The 13769-nt window shown below is 37.4% G+C and overlaps 1 protein-coding gene across 1 annotated transcript in view; it reads left to right on the top strand.

Moving 5' to 3' along the window:
• LOC111266737 (uncharacterized) overlaps positions 1 to 13151 on the top strand; it is a 20983-nt gene extending 7832 nt beyond the window's left edge. The window contains exons 2-5 of the mRNA XM_022844459.1: positions 1591 to 1629; positions 7383 to 7471; positions 9548 to 9643; positions 12160 to 13151. Of these exons, the coding sequence (XP_022700194.1) occupies positions 1591 to 1629; positions 7383 to 7471; positions 9548 to 9643; positions 12160 to 12252 (317 nt within the window). The 3' untranslated portion in view covers positions 12253 to 13151. The remainder of the gene's footprint in view (positions 1 to 1590; positions 1630 to 7382; positions 7472 to 9547; positions 9644 to 12159) is intronic.
• Positions 13152 to 13769: the final 618 nt, after the last annotated feature.

Raw genomic sequence — 13769 nt, 5'->3', positions numbered from 1 at the left:
CTTTATTCACAGTACAAATGATCCAATTTTAAGTCAAAAACTTCCCCAGATTTTATGTAATATTTCATAAGTTGTATAAGACCCCCCCCCCCTTTTAGGCTTTTAGTATCAATATTCCATCTTCTATCGCTGGTACTAATCAAAAGAGCCTGGTGGTTTCACGCACATTGAATGGATTCAAAGGCTCAGAAAGACAGCACTCTTCTGAAGATTAAGTGCCCAAAATTGCTGCCTATCAAACTAAGCTTGCTAACAGAATATTTTTCCCAGTTACGGCAGTTTAAACGATCTATTTTATTCCTGGACGATAACTGTTATCGGTACCCATAAATGATCCAGAGAAAAAAAAAATGAACAAGTAATTGTATTATCGTAACGCAAGCTCTTGTTCCCGCACATACAGATAATATATAAAGTTGATGCCCTGAACCGAACCAGCTTTCGATAGTGAACATCTGCCATGCACTAACGAAGATTGTTGCTGGTTTTTTTTCCTAGATTTTTCAGAGGTTCCGATATAGGTGTTTCAGCCGATTTTTACATTATAAATCATAATTAAAAGACAACACAAGATACGTTTATATTTTGGGTGATTCGAGTCGTCTGTCTATTGACTATATTCAGATATGCAATTTTTATTAAAAATCGATTAAATAGCTGTAGTATGGTAGTCTTCTTAAAGTTCAACCTGGACAGTCTCATCTCAAAACGTTAAGACTTCTTTAGTTAGTTGAAAAGTACTGACCGTAAGCTCTAAATAAGAGCCATTACTGTAAACAATTTCAATACATATTGGTTTCTCGTTGACTTAAGGAAGTACAGCAGACTAATTTCATCTATATGCAATTGGAGACTTTTAGATATTTTAGTGGCTGATTTGGTTTGTTTTGCGAACGTGAGCAAAAGGGACCCCTAAATGGGTTTGATCCTGGCATTAAAAAAGCGGAGACCTCGATTGTCACACATAAATCTTTCTTACGCGAACTCTAATTGACTAAGCGTTATCAAGCAATATAAGCAATGGATAGCATGCGTTATTGTTTTACGAGAGAGAAAGAGAGAGCGTGCAGGCTAGATCCGCCGCACAGAGTGAAATATATGTATGATTTGTTCAAGCAGCTGCCTTTGTCACGGCAAAAAGATAACAATGGGCCACTGGGAGACGGGATTACCAAGTTGACTGTAATACGACGGAAGGGTATTAGGTTTTGAAAAAACTTGGTAAATCAACCGAGGGAACGCCTAGGGTCCAATGGAAATTCCATATATAATAGCATATAAATGAAATGTAAATGTTTTACAAGCTCCACTTATTTGTATGTGCTTCTGAAAGAGTTTTTAGGGTTAAATTAGCTAACTCCGAGCACATTCTATTGAATCGAACGTGCTCCAAGACTCTTCGTTCTCAGAACTAGGTTACTAAATCTTAATCTATCATTATAGCTACGTTCGTAGGTAACCAGCAAAACCTTTCGAGCAATTACTAATTTCTTCTTATACTATTTAAGTGGTTTCTTATAATAATGAGGAAAGTGTTGAAATGCTGAAGTATCAAATCACTATAACGCAAACTATCTTATCCTATTTCAGAATTTATGGTGGACGACGACTTCTCCGATACAACAGTTTGTGAGTACACTATCTCGAATAAACTTTTCAATTAGAGTAATAGATTCATACAGGTTTGTTGTTTCGCATTGAAATTATATTTAAATAATTTATTTAACCCTAAATTACAATTTTCTTTTCCTAAATCTGCAAAACGTTATACCACATGTGTTGTAGCCTTTGATATTGCCCCTGCTTCGTCAGGTTATGGCGGAAAGGCGCAGTTGACTTCTTACAAGGTAGGCATTGTTGTTTTATTATAAGAAAATACCTCTTAGTAATGGTTTCTGTGTTAGAGCCTACGGGAAAGTATTTTATTCATTTTAGCATTACTTTACATAGGTTTCTATTTTACAACTTCTAGTCAACAAAATATAGGTTGAAGGACGCTTATAATTGCGGTTAATTACTGTCTGCTTGATTGACTAGTTTTGTTAGTCCATGTACCCCATCCCAGGAAACAGTGTTGTTATTACTCTCCCCCTCTCCCCCTCTCCTCCTCCTCCTCCTCCTCCTCTCTCTCTCCCCCTCCCACACACACACACACTCTCTCTCTCTCCATCTCCATCACTCTCGATCTATCTCTCTCTCTCTCCCCTCTCCCTATCTCACATTCTCTCTCTCTCTCTCTCTCACCTTTCCCTCTTGTCTCCGTCGCTTCGCTAGAAGTTTCGTTGAGTACTTTCGTTGCTTTGATGCGATTATCGAGCAATTAGGTACAGCCAGCCTACTCTGGCTGGCTATATTGCAGTTACGTTGTCGGAGTTCTGCTGGACGCCGTTGCACTATTCCGTACTGCACTTACCTACTACATAATGATAAGCGTATTGTGACTTGACTTTTGTATATGTTGTGCATGTATGGCTTTAGATGCAGTTTTATCCACACATCTCAATTGTAGAACTACGTTCGTTAACAAAAAGCGATTTTCAAGTCTACGAATGCATAGACTATTACTGTGATTCGAAATTATGCTTGAGCATGCGTATTGCATTAAATTTTCAAATATTCTCTGCAAAAGCTTTCCGATCAATGGCGGTCATCGAAGTTGTTAATTTGGTTTGACTTAATAGCAACGTTGATTTTTCTCAAACTCATACATAAACTACGGCACACAGCTGAGTTCGAGAAATCTGATTTATGTCGGATAGCGCGAAAAGACAATCATTGCACCCTGAAATTTTTGTTCAAAAGGATACCAAGGCCAACATAATCATATGTCAACTACTCTAATATTAGATTGAAAAAAAAATGCAACTCTTCAATTTCGTCCGATTGACAGTGGATGAGAAAAAGCATCTAGCTTCTGAATTTCTCGTCGACGAGTCTCAAAAGTTGCGTGTCAGGATATACCTTGAACGAGCTCAATAAACAAATGAATGGTACACAAATATATTAGGAAATAAATGAACAATAATGAGGGGTGCACGAATATATTAGGAAAGCCTACGAGTTTGGCTTGCAGCTGCTCCTTATTCTACCCTTGTTCGGTTCAACAGTGCAACACCGACTCGAAGCGCATTTGGGCTCGTACATCAGGATCCTCAGAGACGACTCTATATCAGCGTCAGCTAGTGAACAGTCAGTAACGCTTTCAGTAGTACGACGGAAACAATGAAAGGTCGACAAGTTTTCACTGAAATACGCCTCTTTCAATCCGGAAAGTTCGCCTTAGGATTCAGGCTGCGGACGACTCAGTAAAGATATATCGTAAGATCGGTTCGCCCCAAATGTATCAAACCTATTCTGATAAACGAGATAAGACCCGAGACACAAGACACAAGATTGGTAGCGTGGTGAAGGTGTGTGTCTGACTTAGCGTGGGCGAAATAAGATGCCATGTTCTCAAAGAGTAAACATGTCAGCGCCTAAGAGCACAAATTTAGCAGCCGTGAAGCATTTCTTCCTATCTGTTGATTTCTTAGACATGGATAATGTGTCTCTCAAGTAGTGGTAAGCAGTATAGAACTTGCAACATTTACTTAAGGGCATTTGCAACAACAGATCAGTGAAGAGTCGGAAAATGCATTAATGATAGACACACACAAAATTTATACAAATATGGCAGAATGTCTACTACTGACAGCTGTTGTCTCCGAATTTACAAAGTGGACCGTTCTATTTAACAGAGCTATTTCTGACTCGCACTTGGTTGTCCGTAAGTTCTAGCTTCTGATCGAATTTCCGATGTAATCTACAAGTACAGCATTCAATTTTTAAAAAAAAAAAGTTAAGATTTGAGAACCGATCAAAGTCTCGTATCATCCCATTGTAAAAAGCAACGTGTTGTTGGTACAGTCATATATCATAATGGTGTTCAAGTTATCAGTAAGGCTATTATATTATGTACCAATACGAACGAGAGGGTCCCAGCACTCGGATTGGTAGGTATTCTCAAGAACTATGTTTAACAGAAAATGCGTGATTACTCAGCATAGGTCTCTCCAAAGGCTATAACGAAAAACAAACAAAGAAGTATCCATACCAGGATATGTAGTAGCTATATAAGCTCCTAAAGATCAAAATCTACACGGACCATTAAAAGGGTGCATAACCCGAAAACGTCGGAGAATAATCAGGAGATCAGGCTATAAGGCTATATACTACTATGCTACTGGTTGCTAAAAGTTCGTCATATATATAAAGAGTATACGATATTTATTGAACTTTTCTGGCATCGAACTCCAAGTAGATACAAGAATTAAATAAATAAATAAAAAAATCGAGCATAAATAATCGGGATACAGACACCGCTCGATATTTCTTTTGCGCAGACTATTCAAATTGATCATAGGCTGATAACCGATAGACGATTTAAAATAAATCAGCAGACCCGTTAGAATAGCAAAAAAATAGTTATCCTAAACTATAGTCTCTACGATCTCGGATAGCGAGCATGATCAAATTTCTTTTGGCACAAATTAAGGCGCAATGTTAGGCGTAAATTAAGGCAATAGTTGAAAGGCGCGCGTGTTCGAAAACATGTATTTGTATCTCTTTTTTATGAAATAATATAACGAGCTATACCATATGGATTTATTCGTCGCGCCAATCTAAACTCAGCGGTTTCTCTGCTTTGCTTTCTGAAATTAACAACATGGATTCGCGCCAGACTGCTTCCAGTATAATGACAGAGCCAAATAGGTAAGTTAGACGGAACAATGAGAAGCCATCGGCTTAAAAAAGAAAACCTTTAAAGCTGTAGAATAAAAATTTTACAGCAACAACAACAATTTTTTTGAGAACTTTCGCAGTGTAAGAAAAATAAAGGAAAATGTTGGCGCTAAAGATTTTAAAGAGATACGGCGGATTTGTTCCACAAAGGAGAGCGCTCTACTGCAAGCGATAAAAACAAAACACGATAACAATAATGTTTGAAGCAAAATATTTAGCAAGACATATCATAAGTTTCATTTATTATAAGCTGTTCGTTGAAAGACGGTTAAATATTGTAGGTAACATTTGAAGCATTTCAACGGTAATCTGACGCTAAAGGCTCATCAGGTCGTCACGAAAAAGTTTTTACCAGTTGACGCCATCGGCACTTATTTCATATCAGCGTGTAATTAAAACTCGGCTACCATTTTTCATTCTCAGCTTTTCGTTCCTTTAAATCGTCAGCTTCTTCGATTTCGGGTTAACAGTTTATCCTTGAGTCCGGGCAAATTTGATAAAATCTTAATTCAAGTTAAAAGTCAGCAGGTCGGAACAGGAGACAGTTGCTCGTTTATCGCATACCTTTAGTGCCATTAGAAAAGTAAATAAAAATATAGCTTTGGAGGGTAAATACTTTTAAATATATATTACCATATCGTATGAAAATCGGTCATTTCCAATTTTTTTTTTCTCTCCAATGAGAGAGCATGGCTCTGAAGTACAGGTTTCGATCCTGTTGTTGTCTGTAGTCAAATTATTTTGTGTATATTTTTTTCAGGCTGCACCATTTACATCTTAGATGTATTAGGTAACTACAATTTTCTGTGCGATTATCTCTTGGAAGCAAAAAAAGAACTGCGTATTCAACTACCTTTCCGTTGGAGGGTCCGTGGTTGAGACAACGGGAACTGTATTTGAGCTTGAAGAAATCAGCAGCAGTATCTAACAGGCTTCACCTAAAGGTGTCAGAACTTTAGAGTCGGAAATCGGGATTTGGAATATAAATCATGCGCCGGACCGCCACATAAAAATCTGGCCCATTTACCCCAGTGCTTTCTGCACAGCTAAAAGTGAGCCGAATCTTCCCTAAATGTCCGCATGCACTAGGGGTCTTCTTACACGAACGTGGTGCAGGCATAATAAAAATAAGAAACATTTCTGCATATGATTAGTGGTTATTGTAAAAATCGATATTTCACGATACCTTTAGCACAGAACTAAATTCTGGATAACCCGTTACAAACCTCAGATTTTGTAGGACCTAAATCACCAAGATTTAGATTTTTAGTTAACCTAAGGAAAACACCGAACTTTCTACTATAATCTTTCAAAGTGCAGTGAAGTGGTAAACGCCGATTGCGGTTTACTGAACACGTGAATTTGAGTCAGTGATCAAGCTGTACGGTAGCATTTGGTTCCATGTGACTTTGAAGATTCGGGGTAGACCCTAAGTGTTCCTTCTTTATCCCAGACCTTGCTCTATCGGATTACGACGGTTCAGGTCAATCTAGGAAGATTTTCCATTTGAAGGACAATCTATTAAAAACAAAAGAAAGGTAAAAAAAAAACTGAGCTTATAATAAATCAAAATATTAAAACAAAATATTGCATACCTTGCTAGGGTAGCTGACAGATGCTTCTCTTACCAAACAGTGGAAGGAGCTTACGGAATACCAAATAAATACCTGTATAGGTAAGGCTAGTTCCTTCCATGGATTACCATTACTTAAAGTGAGCTGAAAAAACAACTATTTATTAGTCGACATAATAGTGATTGTTTTTTTGCATTTTATTCCAGCTAGTCGGAAGGAATAGTATGAAAATAAATACGAGCCTTTAAATATTATCTCAAAAACACAAAACAACATGCATTTCTTAAGCAATTTATGCTCTGTAGCACAATAGGCACTTTATTCTCTTATTATAACACTGTTATCTTGAGTGTTCCGCCATGAAGGGAGAGCAGGATCAATTTTTCGTTTCTCAGAGACCCTATTGCTTCTTTGTGTTATTCGGTTCCGCTTCGTGCCATAAAGTGGCACAAAATGATATGGTCGTTGTATAGTGGCAAACACTAAAAAAACAGTGAATTATAGTAAAAGATATTCTTTATTGCCTCCTAAATTTGTCTTAGTCTTTTTCAAACAATAATTTGACCTTATCAATCCCCTCGGATCATCAAATTTAATTTTGCAGTTGTAACCTTATGGGCCTCTTAAAACTTATATATTATAATAGAATAAACATTTTACATAGACACTTCGAGTACAGATTTTAAGTAAACATTTATAGAAATAAACACTGGACATTCACCCTATGTAAGAAAAACAGCTGGTCAGAATCAACCCTTAACGTTCAGCATGTAGATGGCTAACAAAAAAGGCTTTGCAAGTTTCTGACCTCTGAAATTTACTAAGGCAACAAAAATTCAACATTCTGAAAATCAAATAGACATAGTTTAACACCCCATCTTATTAATTCTGTAAAGTTTTGTGTTAAAAGTTGGAAAAATGGGCTACTGTACTCGAAATTTTATTAAAATGGGCAAAAATTTTGCTAGCTGTGAACATTCTTGACATATTGCAACGTTTGACCATACATTTGCTATGAACTTCCAGATCGCACGGGGGTTGCAGGACGCTCGGGTGGTTCTCGTAAAATACACTACGCTGTCCCTACCGTTAGTTCACTAAAGGATTGTGAGAAGGTATTTCAACTTGAATTAGCTTTGATTTATTATTTATCTTTGATTTCTTCATAGCTAACTTTACTGAATTGAACTGGAGTAGACTTGAGTAAAGGTTATAGGACCCGAGGAACAACATTAGTTTAAATTATTAGGCAATTTAACTAGAACCTAGCCTGAATATAAAGAAAAAGCTTTGTAATTGCCTTGTACTCTTTATTATATACTGCTATATATTTATATTTTGTATTAAAAACGCTCCTTTGAAATCTGGAAATAGCATCAAATCATCGCATGATCTACCCGCAACGGCAGATCCATGTAAGCTTTATTTACTTGATCTTGGCCATCCTGAGGCAGTGATTTGCAAGAAGGGCATTGATCCATGGCAAAGCACTTTTAGTCTAAATGAGTATCTTGCACCAATAATATTTTCGTCGGGCTAAAATAACTATATTATATTCGCAATTTTCAATTATCTCGCTAAGGTTTTACAAAATAGTTAGTCCGATTTTTCCGCTTATTAAATTCCTTTTTTCAGGTAGGTCCGGGTTAGTTTATACCTCTTAACCCACACTCTTGACATTGCTTACTCTCAGGAATGAAGCAGGAAATCTATACTTCATTAACAGTTATCAGTTTTTCATTTCAAAATCCGTTAAGTGGAAGACTTAATAAGGCATAACAGTTTATCTATTACCATGCTGCATAATCTCTCGCTTATAAACAGCCGCTTGATTTAAAGTATCGGCGAACATTCTTAAGTCTCTAAAACATAAGTGCCGGCAGTTTGTTTGATAGTCCAGTCTACCTATTTACCACCCAGTCTAGTAAAACATATCTGCGAAAGCAAGAACCGCATCAAGTCAAGGACAGGTGCATGTCATAAAATGTCTTTCTCTTAACTTTGTTAATATTCATAACTTATTCATTTCAATTCGAAGTGTCTATAAACTTGTATCAGTTTGACTGTAACTTATTTATTTTGCTGCTATGCAAATCTGGGGCGCAAAGATGAGAATAAAGAAGAGTAGGTGGGGCGTTTCCTGATATAAATCTTTTTCTTATTAATTTGACAAAGATGGACACATTTTTCATTCATCATACTTGAATTCTTACAATGCTGCGCTTTAATATAAGCCGACTTCCGCCACAGCTCTTCACAAGGTTAATTTTCCAGTTGTAAATTCTCCCATTTGAATTTCTATACATATACCGATATATACCATATATATACGTATAGTTTCCTAGGCTAAATAAACGAATAAATCCTTCGATAAATATAGGATTTGTACGACGAACTGTTTCTGCTATTGCGGTTCTAACGTGGAACTCGCATTCGTAAACCGCTTTAGTTTTCTGTGGTTTACTGTAATTTGTTTGTCAAAGCCTAAGTAATTGTACCTGATACGAAAAGTCTTAGAATCTAATTGCGAGAGCAAAACTAAAAGGTGTTGTACCGTTTCAAAATAACCCTGTTCTGAAATAAAATTCCCCATCTCGATTTCCGTTTGCTAAAACAAAAAAGCAGTCGGCATTAGACCATCGAGGCCATTCATAATACATGACGAAAATAGCCACAGTGCCTTACCAATTTCTATTAAAAATACTATCGTGTGTTGACACGATATTGATGAGCTAGCGTACATTAGAGTACATCGAAATTTTCTCTCTCGTTTCCTGCATTTTTTAAGCTTACTTTGATTTTTTAAGAAAAAAATGTTAGAGTTTGGACTACGCTAAAATGTCATAATTAGCACCTCCTATGCAAAATCTAGCATACCAACATCTCACTTCTTCAGAACTAAATTAGCTTTCTTGATCTTAAGGCTCAACTGATCGAACTATGAAGTATTTCACCTCAAAGTCGTTATTGAGCTACGGGGAAAAGTGACTATTTTTTTTGCAAAGGTAATGTTGTAAATTCATAATTCCGCCACATAAGTCTAAGGGTCGGAAATCCCCGAATTTTAGGTGTCTCCTGTCATCTGTAGAAATAATTATCATAGTTTACCTCAACGCACGCAGCCGCGGGCGCGCCTATATGTTCAAATATTTTCTCTTTTGTAATCCTTTACTCATATGTCTGGCTTTAAGGTTGTTTCCGATGCCCTCAAAGACTACGTAGAAAAGCAAGCTGCGGTTGCGGCTATCGATGACGAAGATGAAGAGGAGGAAAAGCCCAGAAAGAAGGTTTGTTGCTTTAATCATTTTAATACTATTAGTACTAGTGATGATCTTCAAGCCATAAAAAGATGCTTCCTTGCGAGCTTCTACCTAGGCTTCATTGAGACGATTATTTTTTACAAGCTCGTATATTATACTTACGAAGCATGAAAGATTCGGCGCCACATTTTCCTTCTAGAAGAAAACATGTGGAAGGAAGTACTACCAAAGGTCGTTTACTAGCAATAGACGAACAAATAATATCGTTTCTGCAAGATTCCATGTTCAAATTCGATGATTAGGTTGCTGCTAGGTTGATAAAGATCGAAAAAAAAAATTTCGGGTACTTTTTCTCAACCTATAACGAACATTTGAACTTTTGTAACAATGTTGGAGTCAGTTAACTGTTTCATCTCTAGTTAACTAAATCAAAATTCTTTGCATAAATGACGATCTCAAGCCGATCGAACTCAATAGTAATTCTGCCACGAATGGGCGCACGGAAAATCAATAGAAGTTTGAGTTTTTTTTTCGTATGAAAAGCGGACCATAAACGTGTTTATGGTTCTGCCTACAATAACCTGCCTGCTGTCCGCAAGTTCAACTTTTCGTGTCGCGCTGAAAAAGGCCAACCATCTGAAACAGCCTAAATCTTAAGGTACTCGAACGTATGCTTGGTATTTCGCAGATTTGATTACAAGTGCCCCGAGGGTATCTTGCAAGCTTTTCAGAAGAAGTTTTAAAAGAAGAAAATTCCGACCGTGCTTTGTTTTTTGAACTTTTTGTTCAGACAAAATTAAATGCTCATGAGTGTTGCTGAGGTTCCTGAGGACTGCGTCGATGTTGAGTTAGCATGTGATACCTACAATTTAGCGGCATACGAAAGAGCAATTTTTCTTTTGGATAGTTTATTTATTACAGTGAGTACGGACGAAAACGTAGAAAAAGTAAAACTGCTGTAGAATGACCGAATCACTTCCAAAGAACTCATAAAAGAACAAAGCATCTCATACGAGTCATGCTGGAGCATTTGAAACAATCATCAGTATGCCGAAGAACCTGATTTCAACAAATGCAATCCCGTTAACAGTTGTTTCTGTTATTATTGTTATTATCTATAATGACCCTTTGAAGCCTTATTTGCTTGAACGCGTCACTATAGATGAGACGTGCTTTTATCGGTATAACGGAAGGAAGAAAGACAATCGTCTGGGCATCGCTCAGGAGATGAGTCTAGGGCGACAAAGGCTTCAATATCACAGTCAAGAATCAAGCTTGGTCGCACAGTCTTTTTTGACTATCAAAAAGTTGCGATTTGTGAATTTATGGCAAATGGTTCTGCGGAATAGCCAATAAGTATTGCCAACAAGATTGTATAATGCTCTTCAACAAAAGTAGGCTTGAATTCTGAAAGAGCCAGCCATAAACTGAACACCTCGATCATGTATCGGCTTACAGTTCGCTGCTTGTATCGTGTTTCCTGCTAAAAGAACTCAACACATGTGTTTACTTGCCCTCTATATTCGCTGAAACTTAGGAAACACCTGGAATAAAAAGACTTCTAGAAGTTTAAAGACATCCAAAAATACGAGAGCAGAGATTTTCTTTTTTTTTTTTCAATTTTAGTTTTTTAAAACGACGTTAGCTATTGTTACCATGTGAAAGCCTCTGAAATAATTTTTTCGGTACAGCAGTAAGGACGTGCCGTTACTAGAAGGTCTAGCCGCGGTGGATCTTACTGGACTTATGCTAGGTCCTTCGACAGACCTGTGAAACAACACGGACATCATATTCCACAGTAACTAAAAGCTGAAATTCGTTGAGCCTTTGTGGTTATAAAATATGCATTGTGGTTTGATTGGAAAACACTACAATAGCTTCATTGAACCAGTATTCTACGACATAAAACAATATTGGGATTCATCCTGTGCCAGACAGCTTCCTATATATTGATCTGAGCTACATTCAGCTAACATTTGCAATACGAATCACCTCGATAGTACGTATGCATATAGACCTCGGGCATAGACACATCTCGTTGCGTGCAAGGAGTCAGTCGTCTGATAGAATACTTGACAATGTAAAACTTGAGATACAGAAATTAGGAGATAATAGAAAAAAACATAGCAAATTGTAACCTGAGGTAGTGAACTAATGTCGTTCACTTTACAACAAGACCAACAAGGGGTACATTGGGTATATGTTACCTCCAGTCATTTCCTTCCAAAATACGCGACATATACCACGTGTTAACAATAAAGGAGATTAAAATAAATAATTGCAAGGTCAACCCGATATTTCTGTGAAAACACCCCCTAACATAATAAGCATATTGGAGGAGTGTGTTCAATATGACACGCGTAAACCTTAAAAATAAAACTGAAACTGGAAACCAGAAAAACGTTGTTAGTGGATTAATTATGACATGCTGCTGAGTAGCTAAACTGGCGAAATCAGCTACGATTTCAATATGTGTATGAGCGTTGAGTATCTGGATTGACAAAGGAATGTTTTGATAACTAATGTTTATCGTTCTGCTCTAGGGAGGCAAGAAAACTGCGAAAAAGGGTGATGACTCCGAGGAGGAAGCTAAACCTGTTTCTAAAAAAGAAACTAAGAAGAAGAGCAAGAAGTGAAACACGAAAAGCTATGTAATGGGAAACATAAAGAAGACAACCATCGAGATCGAAGGTCACATGAATACGCGTTGGATAAATCCACTTTTGTACTGCCGGAATATCCTATAGATCATACCTACGACGTCAATTGTAACTTTGCCTTGTGATTATATCAGTGTGTTTGTCTATGAAAAAGCTTCTATTTATCTTTCATTTAGTGGGCAACTGATAATGTACAAGATTACAACGGAATTCGCCCGGCACCTTACAAACAGAAACGCGATCGTAAAAGCAGATCAAGTATATACACGGAGTCTAAACATTCTAGAGCAAACCCGTAAGGTGCACTACTGCCAATGTGGTTCGTGGAGTGAAATTGATAAACTCAGTTTATGTCCAGCGAAGTAATATGCCATTAATAAAGCCAGAACCATTTTTATAATAAACCTTAATAAATGCCGTGCTCAATTTCACAGCCTGCATCACCAGTAGGTTTTTCAGATAGCGAAACAGATACAAACAAGAACCGCGGGCAATTTAAAAGGCTTCATGTCCTGTTTAAGTCGAGTCATATACGGCAGCCACATACAAATTTCTCGCTAATTGTCAGGTTACATTAAATATGTACGGTAAACCGGCTTCATGACTGTATGAATGTCTCATGAAACAAACTAGATACATATATATGTAGTGCAGTTATATGTGAAATTAAATGAAAGCACTGTATGTGGCAATATGCTCTACAGACGGTGTGATTTATGTCGGCACGAAAAGACAGAAAATTAGTTATATTGTCGTCGAGTTGTGTTTACATTATTCATTGCATGTTGGAAAAATGGTTTTAAACAGTTAGCAGCTTAGCTGGCAGAATCCTAAGCACGCTAATAAAACCGCTCAATATTCTAAATATCGTGACAGATGGCGCACTATTCTTTGCTAGGTAAAAGAATCTTTAGCTTATGGCTAATATCATGAAAAATCAATATAATCTGATCGAGACCCCAAGTTACGTAGACACCTGCTAGCCGATCAGATCTCATAATTTCTTTCGTTCATAAAATGAAACGCCTGTGATCTTGTGACGAGCATTTCAATCTACTCCCCTACTACGTAGTTGTTGATAGATGTCTTCAATCTGCCATCTGATACAACCATCAAGCATCACTTCAGAACCACGCAAGTACTAAACTAATACTACGATCGGCACTATCACCACTTCTTCGAAGTGTCTCCAATAATGCTACTTCTGTGTAAACGAATAACAGTTGCTGAAGCCATGCGTATGAAGGCTGTACACACGAATAGGTACTTCAGATCTGCTTGCTTGCACAGTGCGATAGTATATTGAGGCTTCCCGGAACGGCATTTGTTATTTGTTAGACGGAAAGCTTACTACATCAATCCGAAGCCCAGAAGAATCAAACATCGACTTGAGCTTGGTGTAGACGGTGGAAAAAGGTAGAACTCTGTCCAGAATGAAGAAGTCGCGTTCAGGAAAGTCATGCCAGGTGCTACAGCATTTATTTCTTCTCAGA

This window comes from Varroa jacobsoni, unplaced genomic scaffold (assembly GCF_002532875.2).
Source record: "Varroa jacobsoni isolate VJ856 unplaced genomic scaffold, vjacob_1.0 scaffold_119, whole genome shotgun sequence".
NCBI classification, from domain to species: domain Eukaryota; kingdom Metazoa; phylum Arthropoda; class Arachnida; order Mesostigmata; family Varroidae; genus Varroa; species Varroa jacobsoni.
Note: the sequence above shows the minus strand (reverse complement) of the source record. Positions and strands in the feature narration are given on the sequence as shown.